The sequence below is a fragment of the Cnephaeus nilssonii genome, assembly GCF_951640355.1.
Source record: "Cnephaeus nilssonii genome assembly, chromosome: 13".
Classification (NCBI taxonomy): Eukaryota; Metazoa; Chordata; class Mammalia; order Chiroptera; family Vespertilionidae; genus Cnephaeus; species Cnephaeus nilssonii.
Window position 1 is genome coordinate 10,212,668 of NC_137084.1, and position 21,651 is coordinate 10,234,318.

The 21,651-nt window shown below is 41.7% G+C and overlaps 1 protein-coding gene across 1 annotated transcript in view; it reads left to right on the plus strand.

Moving 5' to 3' along the window:
* The window catches only part of TRIM44 (tripartite motif containing 44), an 89,062-nt gene that overhangs the window by 18,715 nt on the left and 48,696 nt on the right, over positions 1–21,651 (plus strand). Inside the window, exon 3 of the mRNA XM_079787538.1 lies at positions 20,139–20,378. Coding sequence (XP_079643664.1) covers positions 20,139–20,378 — 240 coding nt within the window. The remainder of the gene's footprint in view (positions 1–20,138; positions 20,379–21,651) is intronic.

Consider the following 21,651-nt stretch of genomic DNA (forward strand, 5'->3'; position numbering starts at 1 on the left):
TTTACGTGTACAGTTCAGTGGCATTAAGTGCATTCACATTGTTGTGTGACTATGACTACTATCCATCTCCAGAACTTTATAATGTACCCCTTAAACACTAACTCATTATTCCACCTTTCCTCTTGCATAGTTGTGATTACTTTAGCAACTTTATAAAGTAGTTTATTATTCCCATATTATTGAAAAGGACACTGAGGCCCAGACAGGTGGTGTCATTTGCCCCATATCTAGTATAATTTAGAGCTGGATTCAAACTCTGACTCCAGGCCTGTGCTCAATCTTTTATATCATGCTGCAGACCAAGCCTCCATCTCCTTGCTACCATATGTTCACACTGTGCCCCTGTTGCCTTCTCTGAAATACTATAAGAAGCAGAGTCACAGAAAATGACAGACTCTTCAAAAGTGGGCCGCAGCCACCAATCACAGGATAATTTTCTCTTCATACAGCATTGAAAGTATTGGGACACTGGTAATTTTTTTGTCTTCTGGTGTGGTTAGGGTTCCAGGGGTAACATTTATCAATTTTCTTAGCTCATTGTAAAAAGATCCCTGGTGTAAGTAGTTTTCCTTTAGTGAAGATGAATCAATTAATTATTAAAGACCACTGGAAGCTGCTTTTTTTTTTACCAAGTTGCTCTGGTTTCTGGGACAACAGCTCTACTGTATGTTTTGTTTCTGCCACATCCACATGCTTTTAGGCAGTGAAGATGGAGAGGATATGTACAATTAACACTGAGTGGCTTCTGTACATGATGATGAATACAGGTAAAGTGCTCTATGAATGTGCATAATACTTCTGATGGGAAACTTGCCAGAGGTGAAAGAATTGAGTGGTCCCATGAGAGCAACCATGGAAGCCTCAGGATTTTCCCATGATGCACCATAAGCTGAAGGATATTTGTTAGGACCTCCCTTGATCTTGGATATGTTTATACACTCACCTCTCTTCTATCTTCTTTATCTTGCCATGGATTATTTTCCACCAACCAGTTTTATTTTTAAGCCTCTTTTTAGTCTGTCATATGCATATGCTGTATCTACCTGGAGCCAGCTTGAAGAAGGACTAGTCTGCAGCATGATTTAATGATAGAATGACTGCCACATCACAACATGGGGGGTGGTGAAAAGTTGGTACTTAAATACAGAATTTCTGCAACAAAGACAATGTCCCAGCAATAAATTGGTGTCTTCCAATCAAGCCCTTAGGTTTTTAGTTTGTTCTGTTTTCCCTCAGAACCCCACCATCCCTTTTTAGAAGTTGGCCTGTTTAAGAAAGGCAGAATCTCTCAGGCTTTCTGACCTGTCATTTCCTCATACAGCTTTCCCTAGAAGCACTGATTGAGTCATGGAGCACTGAGCACTATCTCTACCCCACTTCCTCTGGAATTCCCTAAAGCAGCACAAAGCTTGATTAGTCCAGACACTGAAGTCTCCTGGGACTGAGTTAATTTTTACCTGCTAATGTTACCAGAGAGGAGTGAAGGATGCCTAAATTAAACATTTTTTTAAAATTTAAAAATAGTATATACTTATAGATTAAAAACACAGATATCCTTAAAGGAAAAGGAAAATGAATTTCCCGAGTTAACCACTTCAACAGTTTATTGCATAACCTACTAGACATTTCCATGTGGAAAAACACTTCTAACAATTTTTTTAAATTACATTTTACCTATAGTTTTATTACATAGAATATCTTAGACATTCATCTTTGTCAATAATATAGACTTAATGAGATACCTAATTTTGTCCAAAATATTTATCAGACACCCTCTTTGCTTTTGGAGTAGTAGTTCTTCAACTTTAGTGTGCATGAAATCCCCCCCCACCCCCCCGGAGGAGTTACTAAAATACAGAGGGTTAAACTCAAACCCAGAGTTTTGATTCAGTAGGCCTAGAGCAGTGGTCGACAAACTCATTAGTCAACAGAGCCAAATATCAACAGTACAACGATTGAAATTTCTTTTGAGAGCCAATTTTTTAAAACTTAAACTTCTTCTAACGCCACTTTTTCAAAATAGACTCGCCCAGGCCGTGGTATTTTGTGGAAGAGCCACACTCAAGGGGCCAAAGAGCCGCACATGGCTTGTGAGCCGCAGTTTGCCGACCATGGGGCTAGCATGACTAGAGACTGCTGGACCTTGACTATGTTCCTACTCTCTTATTTTGATTTGTTTCATTTTTTATTTTTAGCAAACAGCTGAAGACCCCTCATAAATAAGTTCAAGTGATTTCAACTTTGAAAAAAATGAAATACATAAAAATCCAGGCTTAAAAAAACAGATAAATTGAGCCAACGTGGCAAAGGAGTAGGGGATAGATAGGGAAGGGAGGTGGACTGAAGAGTCAGCTCAGGACGCCTGAGCGGACAGGATCCCTTTAAATAGTCATGTCCAACAGAGAAACAGCAAAGCCAAAAGAGGGAGAGGACTTCTGGTCAGGATTGAAGTGGATGATCAAGGCCCAAGCCACGGTCCTGGAGTGGGCTGACTTATAAACCAGGGGAACAGCAGGAGACATCAAGTCCCAGACAGTAGGGGTGAACCTGAGGACAGGAATCAGGGCCAATATGGCTGGTAAATAAGGCACGGGACAAAGGAAGTTGTGTGCATGCACGTGGCTATGGCGAGCCCTGTTTCAAAGGGAGCATTCCTCCAGAAATCTAGAACTTGGTATACAGTGGAAAGAGATTGTTTTTAATAACAATCAATGTTAGTTTAATTGGAAGTGGTCTTTTCAATAATAAGACATCCTAATGTGTTTGACAGGATCCAGTTTGCAAACACCTTTTTCAGCCAAACTTTTCAGAAACATTTATTGCACAAAACAGGATTTTGTCTGTAGATTTCTTATAATTATGATAGACTTTAGGGAAATTAAAAGATGCAGTTAGTCAGGACATGTGTTAAAATATTCTGAGTTCTTTACAGCTTTCCTTTGTAGTGACTAGGCAGTTATCTTTCATAGTTTACTCAGAGGAAACTGGAGCTTGGAAAACACATTGATTCCCTTTCTTCTCCCTGCCCAGTCTCTCAGAAAGCATTGAACCAAAAGCATAACATGTTAAACTCATTCAAACTAACCCCCTATTATGTAGGCACTTTCTCTATTATATACTGGTTGTTTTTCTTTCCATCTAAGATATGCTGTTCATTGTTTCCTAGAGCTAGCATGCTTAAAACAAACAGTTAAAAACACAGCTATGAAGCTCAAATTTATACTAATCTTATTAGAAGTTATTCTTTTATAAAGTGTCTTCAACCTGGCTGGTGTTGATCGCTCAGTGGTTGAGTATTGACCTATGAACCAGGAGGTCACGGTTCGATTCCTGGTCAGGGCACATGCCTGGGTTGCGGGCTCAATCCCCTGTACGGGGTGTTCAGGAGGCAGCCAATCAATGATTCTCTCTCGTTATTGATGTTTCTATCTCTCTCTTCCTCTCCCTTCCTCTCTGCTATCAATAAAAATATATTTGGAAGAAAACCTGAACCAAGTGGTTCACATTATTTTGTCTGACTGGAGTGGTATTAACATGGAATGTGGTTATACTAAGGCTGCCTAAAATATACCAGGTTTTTTTCCTCCTTATTTTCTCCAATTTCTAGAGGTGCTCATACGGAAGTGTGAAACCAAAGAGTTGTTTAGCAACATAGAATTAGTTTAGTAGATCTGAGACTCGTTTTCTTATTTTGCTATTTTTATTTAGCATATACATGGCATTTTATAATTGGAAGTAAACTTTACAATCTTTTTTAATAGCCGCTATCACTGAAGTGGAACACAGCTCAGTTCTTCACTCTCCTGTGCTAATCAGACTTTATTAAAATGATAGATTTTGTATGTACAAATAGTAATGAATATATGCAAAATCTAATTTGAATTCTTATTATTAGTGTCCTGTTATTCACCAGAGTCAAGCCAGGCCTGTCCCTGCCCTGCCCCAAGACAGAAGCATTTTCCGAGGCAGTGTTTATTCAACCAACTGAAGCAGAGAATGCAAGTGCCTCAGTTGATCAGCAAGTTGATTCATTCAGAAGTGTTCCTTTGGTTGGAGAGTTATTATAACTATCAACCTATTTCTGTGCTTTTCATAAAAGAGAAGTAAATAGTAATTTTGGAAGATGTGAATTGTGTTTATTTTATATCTGTGTCTTCAAGCCCTTTTAGCATGGTACCTGGCACAGAGTAATAGATATGCATTATCTTATTACAATAATTCTATGGAAAGAAATATCATTTTCCCTCTTTTATGGAAGAGCAATCCAAGGCTTACAGGGGTTAACTAGCTTGCCAGTAAGTGATGAGACAGGACTTAACTTCAGATTTCTCTTACTCCAGGTGCTTCCCCACTACACTATTGTTGAGCACATGGATGAGTAGCTCTCTATACATATAGTCTGTCATCCCTGGCAAGGACTCTTCATTGACTGTTTTCCCCTCACATCCTTCTTTTGCCTCCCTTTAATGGATCCCGCATCCACACATAATAAATCCTACAGTCCCAGGACTGGAAAATAGCCTTTCCCACCAGGCAGTGTGGGGCAATTGCAAAGGAGCCATGGTAGCCCCAGAGTATTTAGCCCCGGCTACCTGCCAAACCTCAGGCAAGTGCTCCAGTAGCTGCCCCATATTGCTGGAGGACACCAAATGGGAAAATACCTGTGCTTTCTCAGGCTCTATCTAGGCTCTGAGGCATGGAATCCACACAGAAACAAATGTGGCCCCTTTGTATCCTCTACAGACTCATGGTCTGCAGCAAGAGGAGAAAGAAGTTCTTTGTTCTTCTTCACCATTTCCCTGACTTTATCAAAACAGAACAACTTCTCCCTTCCTCCATCCCCCAGTTTTGAAAGTAATACATGTTCTCTATTTAAAAATGTGGAAAATTCAGACAAGTATAAAGAAGAAAGAAAAAATCAGCCATTCTTCTGCTATCTGCAATGGTTTGTCAACTTTGAATACTTTTTTTTAATGCAGATTCTTGAGCCTCACCCAGAGCACCTAGTTTGGTAGTTCTGAGATCTGCTTTTTGTAAAAAGTGTATTTTTATTGTTTTTTTTTTTTAGAGAGAGAGAGAGGAACTGGAGCGGGAGGAAGAGAAACATTGATGTCAGAAATATCAAACATCGATCAGTTGCCTCCCATACATAACCTGCGGCCGGGATGTATGCCCTGACTGGGAATTGAACCAGTGACCTTTTGGTACATGGGACAACCCTCAATCAACTGAGTTACACCATCAGGGCCAAGATCTACTTTTTTAATATGCAGCCTGGATTATTCTGATGCACATGGTGAATACATCACACTTTCAGACACACCTCTGAAAAAACTGGTTACTATTACGGTACTTTGTCTTTCAGATAGAAAAATGTGCTTTGCCTTTCAGATAGAAATTGTTATATATACACATATATAACTATTATGTGTACACACACATACAGTTTGTATCCTACTTTTATCACCTAATATCATTCCTTGTAAGTACATACTTTTTTATTATTTGAATCCACTTCCATTTTTGAGCCCATTTAGAAAACTAAAATTATGATGGCCAATCTGCCAATATTGCCAAGTGGAAATTTCACCTAATAAGGCATTTTTTGGTTTTCCTTCTAATAAGCAGATTCTATGAGGGTCTTTTTGTTTGTTTGTTTATTTGTTTGAGGCAGGCATGATAGTGTCGCAGTCGGAGGCACAGTAATAACGGAGTTAATGCAGAGTAAAATACAGCCATGCAGTCAGCCCCAAGCTATCTGTTTCACAGAACCTATCCCCCCACTGGTCAGGGATCTCACATGGTGTGACTGAGTGAATAGCTGTGGGCTCAGTGGGAAGTCTAGGCCATCTTCTCCAATCCCCCCACTTTATAGACAAGGAACTGAGGTGCCAAGAGAGTGAGGGTTCTTGCCCAAGGTCACCCGGGCAGTTATAGCAGAGTTGGAGCTGGTTGACAGCTTTTAGGTCGTAGCTCTATAGTTTTCCCAAATAAAGAGAAGTTTTGTTCATTTGTCAAGGATGTGAAAACACTGGAACCTTCATAGATTTCTGGTGGGAATGTAAAATGGTGCTGCAGTCAGTCACTTTGCAAAGCAGTTTGGCAGTTCCTCAAAAGGTTAAACAGAGATGCCATATGACCCAGCAATTTTATTCTTTGGTGTGTGTATGTGTGTGTGTGTGTGTGTGTGTGTGTGTGTGTGTGTATGTATGTATGTGTGTGTGTGTAATATATATATATATATTTATATGTGCATAGAAAAACTGCACACTTATTCATACTGTATATAATGTGAAAATAACCCAACTGATGAAAAAATAAATAAAATGCAGTATAGCTATACAACAAAATACTATTTGGCAATAAAAGGAAATTACTGGTACATGCTACAGCAAGGATAGCCCTCAAAAAAACATGCTAAGTGAAAGAAGCTATTCACAAAAGACCAAATCGCATAATTTCATTTATGTGGAATGTCCAGAATAACCAAATTTATAGAAACTAGACACATTGTTGTCTGGGGCTGAGGGAGATGGAGGAATGGGGGTGGAGGATGACTGCTAATGGAGAAGGAGTTTTTGGGAGGGTTGATGAACCTGTTCTAAAATTGATTGTGGTGATGATTGCACAGCTCTGTGAATACATTTAAAAAAAAACCCCACACTGAATTGTATACTCTAAATAGGTGAGTTGTGTGATCAGTGAATTTTATCCCAATAAAGCTGCTGAGGAAGGTATTTACTATCTGAATCACTTGAAGTGTCAGCAGTGAATAGTCTGTATTTCTCCTTTCCTCTTCTGGACAGGGACCAGGGTATGAGGCCTGGTGTTAGCTTCTGTCGGGGGAGGCAGTGTTGGAAGCTATTACAAGCTCGGGCTCTGGACTAATACTGCACTGGGACAGGCCCCTCCAGCACAGCCAGCTCTGAGATCTTGGGCAGATCCTTTACTTCAACTCTCCATTTCTCAGATTTTTTGAACTGCAAAATAAGGGGTAACAGTACATACTTCATATGGTTGTTGGGAAGATTAAACGAGATCATCCACTTAGAGTGCTTAGTACAATAGCCTGTGAAAGCTTTCCTCCTTCCTCCTGAGAACCACCACTGCTTCCAGAAGGGCAAGAGCTCATGGGGGCAGCTCCCCCACAATCCCATTGTTCAGGAGACCTTCTAATCCTTGCAGAGGAACATAGTTTGTTCAGTTAGCACTTCCCAGGATTAGTGACACTTACAGATTGCAGGTATGTATGTATGTATTTATTTTTAAAGGGCTGTTGCTACCTCTTTGAATGACAATGACATGAAAATTGAGTTAATTCTTCACAGCTGGGACCCCTTGGTGTTGCTCCCTGGCTGACTGTTGACTCTGGGCCTTGCATAGCTGCCTTGCCTGAAGTTAGCTCAGTGTAGCTCTATTACCAGTTCACGTCAAGGCAATCTGCCTTGGGAGTGTGCAGCTGTGTGTCCATATATTCCCAATAGAAACAAGAAATCAATGCAAAGAAGCAATTATATTTATTATTTGGAGCAAACTCTCTAGATGGCAAAACTGCCTGTTGCCAAATTAAAAGAAATTAAGGGTCACAATAGAAATTGTGTCCCATTTAAGAGACATTAGGGGGATATATCCCCAGTTTAAAGTAAACACCACTGAGATTCTTGTTCCCTTTTTACTTCCCCCTGCCCTGCAGCTTTATCCTCTGGCTCTTCTCTTTCAGTTGGAGCCCCCGAGTTCCTCATTGAAGCACTGAGGAAATAGAATCCGGGCATTTTAAAACTAGGGTGGACATGGCTTCTGAGCTGCCTGGTGGGTTGGAGTGTTGTTGGAAAGCAAAGCGATGGAGCTTTAAATGGCTTAATAAAATTAACACATTGTGATGCCCTTCTCCCCCTGCTCCAGCTCCTCTCTGCACCGATCGGAGACTTGATCATTTACTCTCTGCCAAAGCTTGAAGGGCTGATTACGTGGCCACCGTGAAGAGGGGAGTGGAGCTGTCAGGACTCCCCGATAGCAGCCACGCTTCACATTCCCAGTGCGGGATTGTATTTGACATTTAATTTAGGGGCCTGGGTACCTACATGTAATACTTCACTGTGATAATAGTGATAAAAATCACCCAGACTTTTATTTAAGGATCTACTTCTCCCCATTCCCCCTCCTACCCTCTTTCTTGTTCAACCTTTCATTCAGCGAGGAAATGAAACAGGTTTGCTTAAGGAAAAAGGTGTTTTCTTTGATATCTTAAGGCTAAAATGATACAGTGCAACTAAGGTCTGTATGTAGGTGCTTGTATGTATATATACAGTCTTCCCTCTATATCCTCAGGGAATTGGTTCTAGGATCCTCAGGGATACCAAAATTTGAGGATGCTCAAGTAAGTCTCTTATATAAAATGGTGTAGTATTTGCATATAGCCTACTCACATCCACTTGTATACTTTAAATCAATTCTAGAGTATTTTAATACCTAGTAAAGTGTAAATGCTATGTAAATGTTATACCATACAGGCATATTACCTCCTTTTATTGCACTTCTGCTTTATTGCACTTCACAGATGTGTTTTTTTTACTAATTGAAGACCCTCCACCAGCAAAAAGATTATGACTTGCTTTATTGTAATACTAGAGGCCCAGTGCACGAAATTCGTGCATAGGGGGATGGGGGAGAGGGTCCCCTCAGCCCAGCCTGCACCCTCTCCAATCCAGGACCCCTCGGGGGATATCCTGGGGATCGGGCCTAAACCGGCGGTCGGACATCCCTCTCACAATCCTGGACCACTGGCTCCTAACCATTGACCTGTCTGCCAGCCTGACCAACCCTAACTGCCTCTGCCTGCCGGCCTGATCGCCCCCAACTGCTGACCTGGTGCCCCACGCAGCCTGCTGTTTGGTCATTTGGTCACCCCTCACTGTCCCCCCCCTGCCGGCCTGGTTGCCCCACGCAGCCTGCTGCTTGGTCGTTTGGTCGCCCCTCACTAACCCCCTGCCGGCCTGGTTGCCTCATGCAGCCTGTTAGGTCATCCGTTTGGTTGCGATGGTTGCTTAGGCTTTTATATAGATAGATTTGTGTCGGGGAGGAACAAACTTTCCTCTACCCTCAAGGTTCTTCTGGCTGGTCTAATAATCAAATGGATATGAGACAGATTAGCAAGAGAAAATAACCAAATTTAACCCTTTGCACTCGCTTGCTTTTTTCTCGATTCCTTTATTCTAATGCTAACCATGTCGAGTCACACTCGACATCCGAGTGCAAAAGGTTAATATATACATGAGTGAGTCAGAGACCCCACATGCAGGAAAGGTTCAGAGACAGAAAGAGGGGGGGTTGAGGTGTATAAAACATTGTGAGCTAGAGATGAGGTAATGCACCTTGGAGGCTTCACAGGGTCTTTGCAGGATGATTAGAAGAGCAGATGTTTAGTAAATAAAAGCTTGCCCTGCCATATAGGTTGGTGGAAAGGCTATCACTGATCATCTCTTATTATGGGCAAGGCCCCTAATTCAAGCTCTTCTGGGCAGTTAAAAGGAGGGGCAGAAACTTCTCTTGAGCCTGAAGCTAAAATTGCCTTTAGCTCAACACAATTTGCATACTACAGAGGCACATCTTGGGGTGACTTTTTCTGGACCCCCCACACTTGCTTTATTGCAGTAGTCTGGGACTGAACCTGCAATATCTCCAAGGTATGCTTCCATTCTTTAGGAAATAATGACCAAAAAGTCTGTACATATTCAATACAGACACAACCATCATAGACGTAACTACATAGTACACACCAGCAGCAATGTAACATTATTTTCCAAATATTTTTGATCACTGGTTGGTTGAATCTGCGGATGCAGAACTCTAGATATAGAAGGCCGACTATAAACATAAAATTTGAGAACCACACCTCTTCTGTGATTGAATCTGCATTTAGCCAAATGGCAAAATCCATCAAATCTCTGTGTCTGTGTAGAGAATTTTCCTTCAACCCAGTGATCCAATTGGTGACCATCCCCTTGTTGAATGGCTTTTGTTTATTTATGTATTAGGTGACATAGATTCTGTGATACCTTCTGAATTTCTAATTCAACGTGGTTAGTTAGATATTATAATACCCATTTTACAGATGAAGAAGCAAAGATTTAAGAGGTTGAATGACTTGTCCAAGGCCACAGGGCTAATGAAGCCAATAAATTGCCTTTCTGAGATTGCTATATAGAATTATTAGTAGTTATAGGAAGTTATTAACTTTTTACCTGTAGAAGATGTGTTGGGAATAGAATACCAATATAGAGTTTGTTCAGACTTTCGGTCAGGGGGAAAATATTTTGAGTATGACATGATTTCCTTTACTTTTATGGTGAAAGGGCACAGACATTGGAGTCAGATGACATGAGTCTCTATAATGGCACTTATTTTCTGTATTACTTGATTTGTCTGAGACTTCAGCTTCATCTATAAAATAGGACTAATATTATATTTTTATTAATGGGTACTCTGAAAACAGAAACTTTTGTAGAGGAGATGAGGAATGATGGTATCATGGCCTTTGGGGGCCTGAAAAGTATTTTAGCAACTGTAGTTAGTTAACAAGCCCTATGGCTCCTAAGTAAGCAGATTGTTAGCTTGCTTAAGGGGGTGTAATAGGGTTTCAATCTTCCACAGAGAGAAAATACAGTAAGTTCTCACTTAACGTCACCAACAGGTTCTGCAACTTTAAGTGAAATGACGTATAAGGAAACCAGCTTTACCACAGGCTATTTGATATAAACAAGAGTTCAGTTCCTGTGGCATCTCAACAACATTATGATGAAATGGGATTGAACGAAATGACATCATTCAGGGACCTGCTGTATGAGAGAGGCAAGCTGTGAGGTTGAGGAGCTGACTGTATCTACAGACTGTGTAGGTGCTGAGGAGCTGAATGTGACCCAGACTTCCTGTGAAGTAGACCATATCTGATCTTGTCAAACTAGAAAAGGTAGCCATTTCTCCCTGTGACAGCCTGTGGCCATTTACTGAAATTGAGATAAGGAGCTTTTGATTGACATCCTTACTCTTCAACGCCTGGGATGTGTGCGAAAGTCCTTCCTGTGCTCCTGTGGGGGATCAGAATCTGCACTCCCAAGGATGTAGTAGGCTGCCTTTCTCCTAGAAGGCTAATTAGGGCTCTCCTGGTGAGAGCTCAGTGGGTACCACATGATAGATGTTCACAGTTACTATCTGCATCAGTCTGCTGATGTTCCTATGTGCCCAGAGAGTCCTAAGTTCTTTCCACGTATTATTTTTGTGTAAATGTCACAAAATATCTGTGAGAACAATAGTATTACCCTGTTACAAATGAAGAAACTCTTACCTTTCTAAGCTTCAGAAGCATAGTTAGCAGAGGCAGTCAGGACTCAACCCTCTTTTTTCTACCACAGCAAACTCTGAGCCTTACTGTTTTCTCTGTAGCAGAAGAGATTCAGAAACCATGAGACCTGTATGTCGGTGCCCTTTCCTGAGTATTCCTGGTGGTGGGCAGTCGTGTGGGTTTTGTGGTTTTGTTAGTTTACGAACAACTGTGGCTTTGCTGGGAAGGTGTGTGGGTAGAGAGTGGATTGAAAGTGGAAGGGTGAGTCTTATTTTAAAATTAATTGAATCTTCAGTAGATAAAATAGCCTTTCTTTGTATATTCAAGTCTGAGACACTTACAGTAGCATAGTTCCTGTTTATTTGGCTCCTGAAACTTTCAGGGTCAGTGTTCACCTCCCACTTCCTACACAATAATTCCTGAAGCAGAAGCTATCTTTCTAGTTGATGCCCAGGTTAAAGTGAAAAGAAAGCAAGAAAACACGGGGGATTCGATGCTCTCATTTGTTTGTTACGAGTCCTGGGTTTCTCTGGAGACTCATTTTTCTACTTTTTCTACAGGGGAGCTACCCAGAAGTTTTTTTTCTGTTCACTCAGGAAAAGTGATGCTCAGAAGTTTGTGATTGCTTTCTTTATTGCCACCCTGGGGTCAGGCAAAGAGGGAAGCATCTCAAGAGCAAGCAGTAGTATTGATTCGAAGGGAGCCCAGCATCCCGTTGAGCTGTTCTCTGGTGCATCCAGTCAGTGCCATGACACTGGGTTACACATAAAGTTTTCATGACAATAAAGTCATAGCAGCTGACAGCATGAACAAGCAGCCTTGGGAGGAGAGGATGCTTGGCAGTGATTCCATAGCCATAGTGGTCAAATCTCCATCTCTCGCACTAAGGGCTGCTTGTCAGTCTGCTGTGACTACCTCTCTCTCAGCTGAGGACTCTTTCCACTTCACAGCTGATTAACAGATTCAATTCAAGTGTTTATTAGGACCTTTCAAATGCAAAGCCTCTAGGAAGCATAGTCCTGAGCCTCTGATGTGTGTGTGCCCACACATGTTTGCATGTATATTTATGTGTGGGGGGGGGGTACGGAGGGGGGAAGGTGGTCCATGAAAGGGAAAGATTCAGAAGAAGCATATTACAGAGCCATATGCATGAAGCTGTTAAAGAACAATAGAGTACTTAGGCTCAAGTACCAACATTTATTGTCCTGGGAAGAAGCACGCTGGCAGAAATAGAGAAGGGCTGGAGTATTCTCACTGAAATACGGGGTTCCTATCTGAGAGAATGTTATTCTGGGAGTCAAAACCAAGCCAAAGACTAGATAAGACAAAGTAAGGTCTAAACACCAAGGAGGAGGGAGTAAGGGACGCATGTAGTTACTAAGTCTGAAGGGCAAAAAGTGGGATTTGAGGTCAAGATTAGAAAGTCAAGAATTCAGGGCCAAGTAGAGATGAAAGGGGACAGAAAGATGGCCTAGAACAAGTTGGAAGTAGGATTTGAACAAGTTGGAGGTAGGATAAAGATCTGAAACAGTTTCTACAAAGATTATCATGTCATTTGTGAACAAAGACAGCTTTAAGTTCTACCTTCCCAATCTATAAACCTTTTATTTTTTGTCTTATTTCATTAGGTAGAATTTTCAGTACAATGTTGAAAAGGAGTAGTAAGAGGATACATCCTTGCCTAAGGAAAACGCTAGTTTCTCACCGTTAAGTTTGATGTTAGCTGTAGATTTTTGTACATGTTTTTATGAAGTTGAGAAAGTTCTTCTTTATTCCTAGTGTTAGCATTAATGGATGTTAGATTTTTGTCAAATGTTTTTTCTGAATCTGTTGATATGATCATGTGATTTTCTCTTTAGCCTGTTGATATGATAGATTATATGAACTTATTTTCAAATGTTGAAGCAGTCTTGTATACCTGAAATACATCCCACTTGGTTTAGTGTATAAATTATTTTTATACATTGTTGGATTCGATTTGCTAATATTTTATTGAGGAATTAACTTTCTCTTTGGGCCACACTATTTTTTAAATCCTCACTCGAGGACATGTTTTTATTGATGTTTTTTTCTTAGAGAGAGAGGAAGAGAGAGAGGAAAACATTGATGTGAGAGAGAAACATCAACCAGGTTACCTCCCATATGCACCCAACCAGGGGTCAAATCCACAACCTAGATATATGCCCTGACTGGGACTTGAACCCGCAACCTTTTAGTGTACGGGATGACGCTCCAGCCAACTAAGGCCAGGGATGAGCCACATTAAAAAAATAATTACTGTTGAAGAAAAAATAAGTGTTATACATTATTGTGGAAAACAGACTGAAAAAGAAAAATACTCTTAATCCCATCACTCAGAGATAACCATGCTCCAACATTTTGGTATTTTTTTTATAGTCTTTTATAATAGAAATAACAATAACAGCCACTTCATTGAGTGAATTCTTGAGGTAGCTAAGTGTTAACTGAGGTAGGACTCCCATGGTGCTCTGTTAACAGAATGGGGGTGATGAAAGGAGGAAAGAGGATATAAATGAGTGCTTCTGTCTAGGCTTCTGATGAAAATAAGAACCGTGGTTTGAGGAAGAGATTAAATGTACACTTTAGTAACCTTTTCTCTACCCCTCTCAACACCCCATGGTAAAATCCCAGCAGGTCAGTCAGTCTGTTAGCCAGGTTGTCAGGATAACGTTTGGCAGTACTGACAATGTTGGTCATGGGCTGTAGTTCGTGTTCATGCCTGCTGTGTTTCTAGGCTGCTGCATCGTTTTCCAACCCTTAGCAATGGGCGGTGGTTTCACTCACAAGCAGTGGCTTTTCCACTCAGACACAAGGCACAGGGAATGGAGCTCTAGCCACCCCCTCAGAAAGGACTGTCTTCCTGCTTGTTGGTGCAGCTCTCCCCTTGCCTGCCCTCACTGGCGCCTGCCAGGGGTTTTGGAAGGAGCTCTCTTGAAGCAAAATGCCAGAATAAATACTGGGTAAACCTTGCAGGACATTTGACCAATAGAACAAGAATTTTTGAAATGTTTAATCAATGTGGATTCTGATGCTTTTCTTTCATGTAGCTTCCTATACCTTGGTTCATCTTTCTCAGTTTATGTCATCAACACTTTTCTGGAACAAATCTTTCTTAAGCCCACGGTGTTTTCTAGCTGGTATGCTTGTTTTTGTAATCTGCCTATCATGGAAAAGTAAATAAAACCTCAGTTTCCTACAGGCCAGCTAGCGAGGAGTTAATGGCTTCCAGCCAGGTCAAGCACATTGAACGGCGTTGTTTTTAGGTACAAGCTCTTAATTCAAGGTTTTATGTGTTTAATTATGTATGTGTAAAGTGCCAGTCTGCATGTCTCGTGGGCCCAGCCTAGCTTGGAAATAGTAACTACAAGAGCATATAGAAAGTGCCATGGGATGAGACTTAACTCTTCAGATGTACAGCCTTTCTACCAAGACCCATGTGGTGGGGAATTACATCCCAGTGGGGATAACAGAAGCAGCCTGTTAACCACGGAAACATCTCAATTAAGAAGAAATAAGATGGAAGAGCCTAAAGCAGGCAGAAAGGGATCATTAGGGGAAATATGTTGTAGCAAAGAGTATACTGGACTGGCCAGAGGAGAGAGTTGGTTTCTAAACCTGACTTTATCACTGCTTCTCTGGGGCCTTTGCCCCCACCTATACAAGGTGGAGGTTGGATGCAGCTCTAACAAAAACAATCAGATGTTCAGTAGTCTGTCCATTCACAAATAAGCCCCCCCCCCCCAATTACAACATATACTATGGTTAAGTAATGACATAGCTTTTCACCCTAATGCAACCATAAAAAGATATATCAATATGCTTGTAACCTTAGCCCTTAAGGTTTCAACAACTTAAGGGCCAATCAGTTGACAAAAGGGAGAAAACTCCTTTTAGATTTTAGAGAGGACCGAGGTCCCTCGGGTGAAGTTTCCTTGGGGATCACTACCAGTGCCCTAGCAGGCTACTTCAAGGCGGGAGGGGAGATTTTTCTTTTTAACCAGAGCAGCTCTACTTTTGGATCTTTTATATTTTGGGATTCCACGTTAATATTTTGGGGTGAGAGGGGGAAGTTCTGTGGCTTTTCAAAGGTTTGTCAATTTCTGGTAGATGCTATATGAAAGAAACCCTTTACATGATCCATTTCATCATTCCGTGATACATCCAGCCTTCTCTCTTCTCTACATGTGTAGAATTTTCTCTTTTTCTGTAGCACCACATGCAGTGTAGTCAAGAGTACGAGTCTATCACTCTCACCTTTGGGGAGCTATAGGATGGAGGCAAGAAGTCCTGAGAAATGTACTCAGAAATGATGTCAGTGGTTCCTAGGTAGCAGGTGCTAATGGGAAGGGCCTGCTGCTCTTGGAGAACTGTGAAGTTTTTAGCAGAATGGCTTTTGATGGCAAGGAGGTGAAATGGAACCAGAAAGAGGGTTTTAAAAGCTGCGTCACCCCCTGCCATCAGAGTACTCAGCCTGCCATATGACCCACCCCCCAGGGGTCTCTTCTTTGGGCTCTGAATTAGAACGGATGCCTTGACTGAGATGTTTGTTTTGCTATTTTGAACTAGGGTGGAAAATGCCTATTTGTGAATTAGTAAAGAACTGTAGTAAGAAGAAGGCATAAAGGTTTTGGAGAGTGGATGATTCTGCCTTAAATTTGTAGCTTGATCTGGATAAAATAAAGTATGTCATGTTGAAAAAACTATGTAAAGCAATGGGAAACATATATTTTGGTTTTTTTTAAAACCACAATTTATTCACCTACTGCAGTTTGGCCCACACCTTTCTTGACTGTGATGTCAGCTTCCTAACTTTGAACCACATGTGTAAGTGAGTCTAGTAAAATAGGTTGCTAGTCGGTTTTTATTCTGATCTTTATTTTTAGTCACTTGGAACTGTTAAGAGATTTTCTTAGGCATGCAGAGAAATTCATCCCTTTGCTCAGACTTCTTTGGTTTAGTCTTTAAGAGAATATTCTAAATCTTATAAGACCTAATTTATTTCAAGACTAGAAATCCACTGATAAAAGATCACCATAAAAGCTTAACAGTCATGAAATCCACACACGAAAAATAAAAAGGAATTACAAAAATAAACTCAAATCACAGTTCTCAATCTGATCTAGAATTTGCAGGGACATTAATAACATTTGACACTCCCCTCCCTTTTTCTTTAGCACCAAGGAGAGTACCTGCAGAGAGTATATGAATTCCTGAGGGCTGTGTCACTTAGTCACTTGATGTGTGAGCAGATACATAGCATGCAGGCCTTGTTTTGCTTTGACATCCTTATGGCACAGTTACATAAGCTGCTTAAAGTATCAAGCCTCTTTTCGTTTTTAAGAGGCCAATTAAAAATGGCTGATCTTCCCTCTCATTTAGTCTTACTCTTCCTCAATCTCCTTTTCTAGGTTTTCCCAGTTTGACTTCCCTTCTGACAGACTTTTATTTTAGCTTTTTAAATATATTTTTATTGATTTCAGAGAGGAAAGGAGAGGGAGAGAGAGAGAGAGAAACATCAATGATGAGAGAGAATCATTGATTGGCTGCTTCTTGCACGACCCCCACTGGGGATCGAGCCTGCAACCCAGGCATATGCCCTTGACTGGAATCGAACCTGGGACCCTTCAGTCCACATGCCAATGCTCTATCCACTGAGCCAAACCGGCTTGGGCCTTACAATTATAATGAACAGAGCACCAGCCTGGGTACAAGAAGATTGGAATCCCTACACTGCCTACAAGTGTGCAGCTGTCTTTTTCCTTATCTGTAAAGAAATGGGTCACTGAGATGACCACTATTTTCTCTTCCATCTCTGAAATTCTCTATTGGCCTTGCTCTTTTTGTCTGCTGTCCTACCTCTTCCCTGTTCCCTCCCTCAGCTACTCAGGATGCATGTTGTTTTAAAATACTCATAAAGTAAATGTAGTTATGAGAAAACATCGGTAAATACAGTTGCTGGCAAGATATGGAGTATAGGAGTTCTTATTTCGGTAGTTTCTCACTTTGTTTGCCTTTCTTATGCCCTAGCTAAATATAGCCTACAGTTATAATTCATTTTGTCTGCACCATTGTTGTTGCAAAATAAAATAATAATATAGTTTCACCCATCAGAAAGTAAAAATGTAAAGGCTTCATAGTATCCAATATTGGTGAAGCTATAAGGGCAATGCTTACTTTCACACATGGTTGTGGGAATGTAATTGGTGCATTGGTTTTGGAGAGCAGTTTGGCAGTATCCATTAGTATTTTTATATAAGTTGACTCAGTGATTCCAAAGGTCCCTAAAGAAACTTATATGCAAATATTAAGAGGCATAGTCAAGGATCTTCACTGATATGCGGTTTGTAATAACAAAAAATTGTAAATATCCTGTATTTCCATGAAGAAGGGAATGTATACATAAATTTTTTCATATATGTTTAATGGAGATATTTATCCATTAAATGAATAAATATCTTAATATTTTTTCAACTTTATCTATTGAAAGCACTTATAAATAATATAAATATCCATATATATTCTTATCATACAGATATTAAAAATTGTACAAAGAATGAAGTTGATCTGTAGGTCCTAACATATTTTAAATAGAAAACCAAGACACAGAACCATATATTAGCTATGATGAATTTATATAAAAACAATTATTTATATATAAATGATTACTATGTATTATATATAACATATTATATAAATCATATGTTATATAATTTATATAATATCCTACCTTATAATAGAGAAACATGCAAATTGACCGCACCTCCGCTACGCCCACAGCCAATCAGAGTGAACAAGATGGCAGTTAATTTGCATATGCGGGCGCTGAGCGGCCTGGGTCCAGGAAACATCCTCCAGACCCAGGCTGCTCCTAGCCTGTAGGCCCGTGCTTAGGTCCTGAGCGGCAGGGGTCCCAGAACGCCCCCTGGCCACTCAGAGCCTATGGGTGTAGGCGCCAAGCAACCTGGCGGGCGGGAACATCAGGGCGACGCGGGGATGTTCCGCTATAGCGACACGGGGATGTTCCGCCCTGCCCCCAGCAGCTTGCAAAGGCTCCTGCACAAAGTGGCGGTTTGGGGCCACGCCCCCAGCCAGGCGCCCAGGACCAGGGGCTGGCCGCTGGCCTCTGGGGTGTGCCGAGACCCTGGCGGCCACTGCTGCGTGCTGCCCGGGGTCCCTGCAAGCCCCGAGCCTGAGGCCCATGATCAGGCTGGCTGCTGGCCTCCCCAAGCCGCTTGAAAAGGCTCCTGCACAAAGCGGAGGTTTGGGGCCATGCCCCCAGCCAGTTGCCCAGGACCAGGGGCTGCTGCTGGCCTCCTGGGTTTGCCGAGACCCTGGCGGCCACCACTGCGTGCTGCCCAGGGTCCCTGCAAGCCTCGAGCCTGGGGCCCATGGTGGGGCTGGCTGCTGGCCTTGGGGCGTTTGGAGACGGGTATGTTCCCGCCCCACCCCAGAGGCTTTCCAAGCTCCAGCACCAAGTGGTGGTTCGTGTCCATGCCCCCAGCCTAGCGCCCTCCACAGGGGGATGGCTGCTGGCCTCTGGGGTGTGCGGAGACCCCAGCAGCCACCACCAGGTGGCAGGGACACGCCCCTAGGCCAGTGGACACAACCCAGGGGCTGCATGAGCTGCAGAGGATATACCTTTTTTTTAAAAATTTTTATTGATTTTTTTTTTTTTTTTTTTTTTTTACAGAGAAGAGGGGAGAGGGATAGACAGTTAGAAATATCAGTGAGAGAGAAACATCCATTAGCTGCCTCCTGCACACTCCCCACTGGGGATGTGCCTCCAACCAAGGTACATGCCCTTAACAGGAATCAAACCTGGGACCCTTCAGTCTGCAGGTCTACACTGAGCCAAACCATTTTGAGAGTAAATACCTTTTCTGACAACTCATTGGCTAAGCTCCCTGTAGGCCACCAATTGCAATGTTCTTGGTAATTTGGGTTATAAGAATCCAAGAAGGTAATCTAGGGTTTTTCCACCACACTCTTGAAGGAAAAAATGAAGGTCCCTTGAGGTGTCCCAGATTGGAGAGACTGCAGGCTGGGCTGAGGGACAACACCCCCCGCTACCCCCCATCCCCGCCGTGCACGAATTTCGTGCACCGGGCCTCTAGTTTATATATAAATCGCTGGAAGGACACAAACTAAATTGTTAATAGTAAATTCCTTCTAAGGAGGAAAATGGTGTAAGAATGTCGAGAGAAGGAGAATTTCATTTTTTACCATATAAACTCATTTATTAATTTTTTAAGAAGCATTTATGTATTACTGATATAAAATGAACAAAAGGGAAATAAAAAAGTAGGATAAAGAATTACTTCCTGCCCAGCTGGTGTTACTCAGTGGTTCAGCATTGACCTATGAACCAGGAGGTCAAGTTTTAATTCCCAGTCAGGGCACATGCCTGGGTTCTGGGTTTCAGGCTCAATCCCCAGTGTGTGTGAGGTGTGCAGGAGGCAGCCAATCAATGATTCTCATCACTGATGTTTCTCTCCTTCCCCCTCTCTCTGAAATTATATATATACATACATGTATGTATATATACATATATATATATATAAAGAATTACTTCCTAAAAATAAAAGAGGCAAAAAACTAGCAGGAAATTCATTATAGGTATGAGGAGAACATTGTTTGGAGGGTATTCCCAAAACTTTAGGATTGGATAGGAGCCATGATTTCTACTTTGGCATGGCTGCCTAGCACTTACTGTAATAGCTCTAACCTCCCATTTCTTTGTGTGCCCAACTCATTCTTCTTACTTGTCTGTGTGCTACAGGTAACGCGGGACCAGATGAAGGCGTTTATACAGCAGGAATTTAAGAAAGTTCAGAAAGTGATTGCTGATGAGGAACAGAAGGCCCTTCATCTAGTGGACATCCAGGAAGCGATGGCCACAGCTCATGTGACTGAGATTCTGGCAGACATCCAATCCCACATGGACAGGTTGATGACTCAGATGGCCCAAGCCAAGGAACAACTCGATACCTCTAACGAAGCAGCTGAGCCAAAGGCAGAGGTAAAGGAGACTGCCTACAATTATTAGTAGCAGGACAAATAGGAGGAAACTGACTGCCATGTTTGTTAGCTCTGGAAATGCCCTCTTGTCCTTAAATGTGAATGAATGGGAAGCCTACATAGGGTCTGAGTGTTTAGGCTGGTATGTATACCGTATGGAAGCACTGGCCTCGGGAAGTACTAGCCAGCACCTGGGCCTGGCAAACTATTAGTCCACCATGACTTAAAGGAGTATCGTCACTGGGGGCAAATACTAATCACAGTTACTAAGGAAAGCCAGAAATCAGAGCCAGAGGAGAAGGCTGCTGACAGGCCCCAAGTCGTGAAATGAGCCTATAAATAGAGTAATCATAGGCATGAGGACTGGGCTGAGTGAGAATAAGTCAGGAAGTGGAGCGTAAAGCAGGCCGGAATGAACGGTTTTGGTCTGATTCTGTGGATAGTGGAACGATTCCTCGGGCTGGTTTTTATATGGAGCCAGCTTTATAAATGGGGACATAACTGCTGGATTAAGAGAGGCGTGCCGGTTAGGACATTGTGAGGATCAAGAACAGACTCTGAAAGAAAGACAAGATAAATGTTGAGTCACTGTACAATGAATATAGTCATTATGTTCAGTGTTATTTTCTAACCAGAATAAAGGGTCTCAGACATTTTAGCAAGCAACATGTGCAGGCAGTTAGAATCTATTTCTAAAATTAATTTAAGGCAGCTAACATTTTAAAAATATATAAAATTTATAACATTTTTCAACCAGTGGGGAGAGGCTGTTATTTATCAGATTTCCTAGCATTCTGTTGAAAATTCTAGTCAAGCTTATGCCAGATGGGTTCGGGGTGGGCCCTTCTAGAAGAAAACCCAGGAGAGTCTTGTGGACTTTTTAGGACTCACTCAGTAAGTTCAGCTGTAACTAGCAGTCTTGCCTGTGGACAGGAGAGCCTAGGCACAGAATAAGCAATCCAATTGACAGCCAAGGTATAATCTAGGAGGCAGGTATTATCTAAGCCATTCTGACAGGAAATGTGAGACCACTGGACAGTTATCCACTTCACTCACCCAGGGCTCTTGATTAATTTTTATGAATGTGTAAAATAATAGAATAGCTCTTGTTCTTTTCACTTCATCCTCCAAAGAATTAAGACAGTGTGTGCCTAAAAAAGTTTCTAGATAGGAAAGAGAGCACTTTATAGCCATCATTTCATTTATTCTCATTATCTCCATTGTACAGATTGGATATTGAGATGCAGAGAACTGCAGAGAAACTGACACAACAG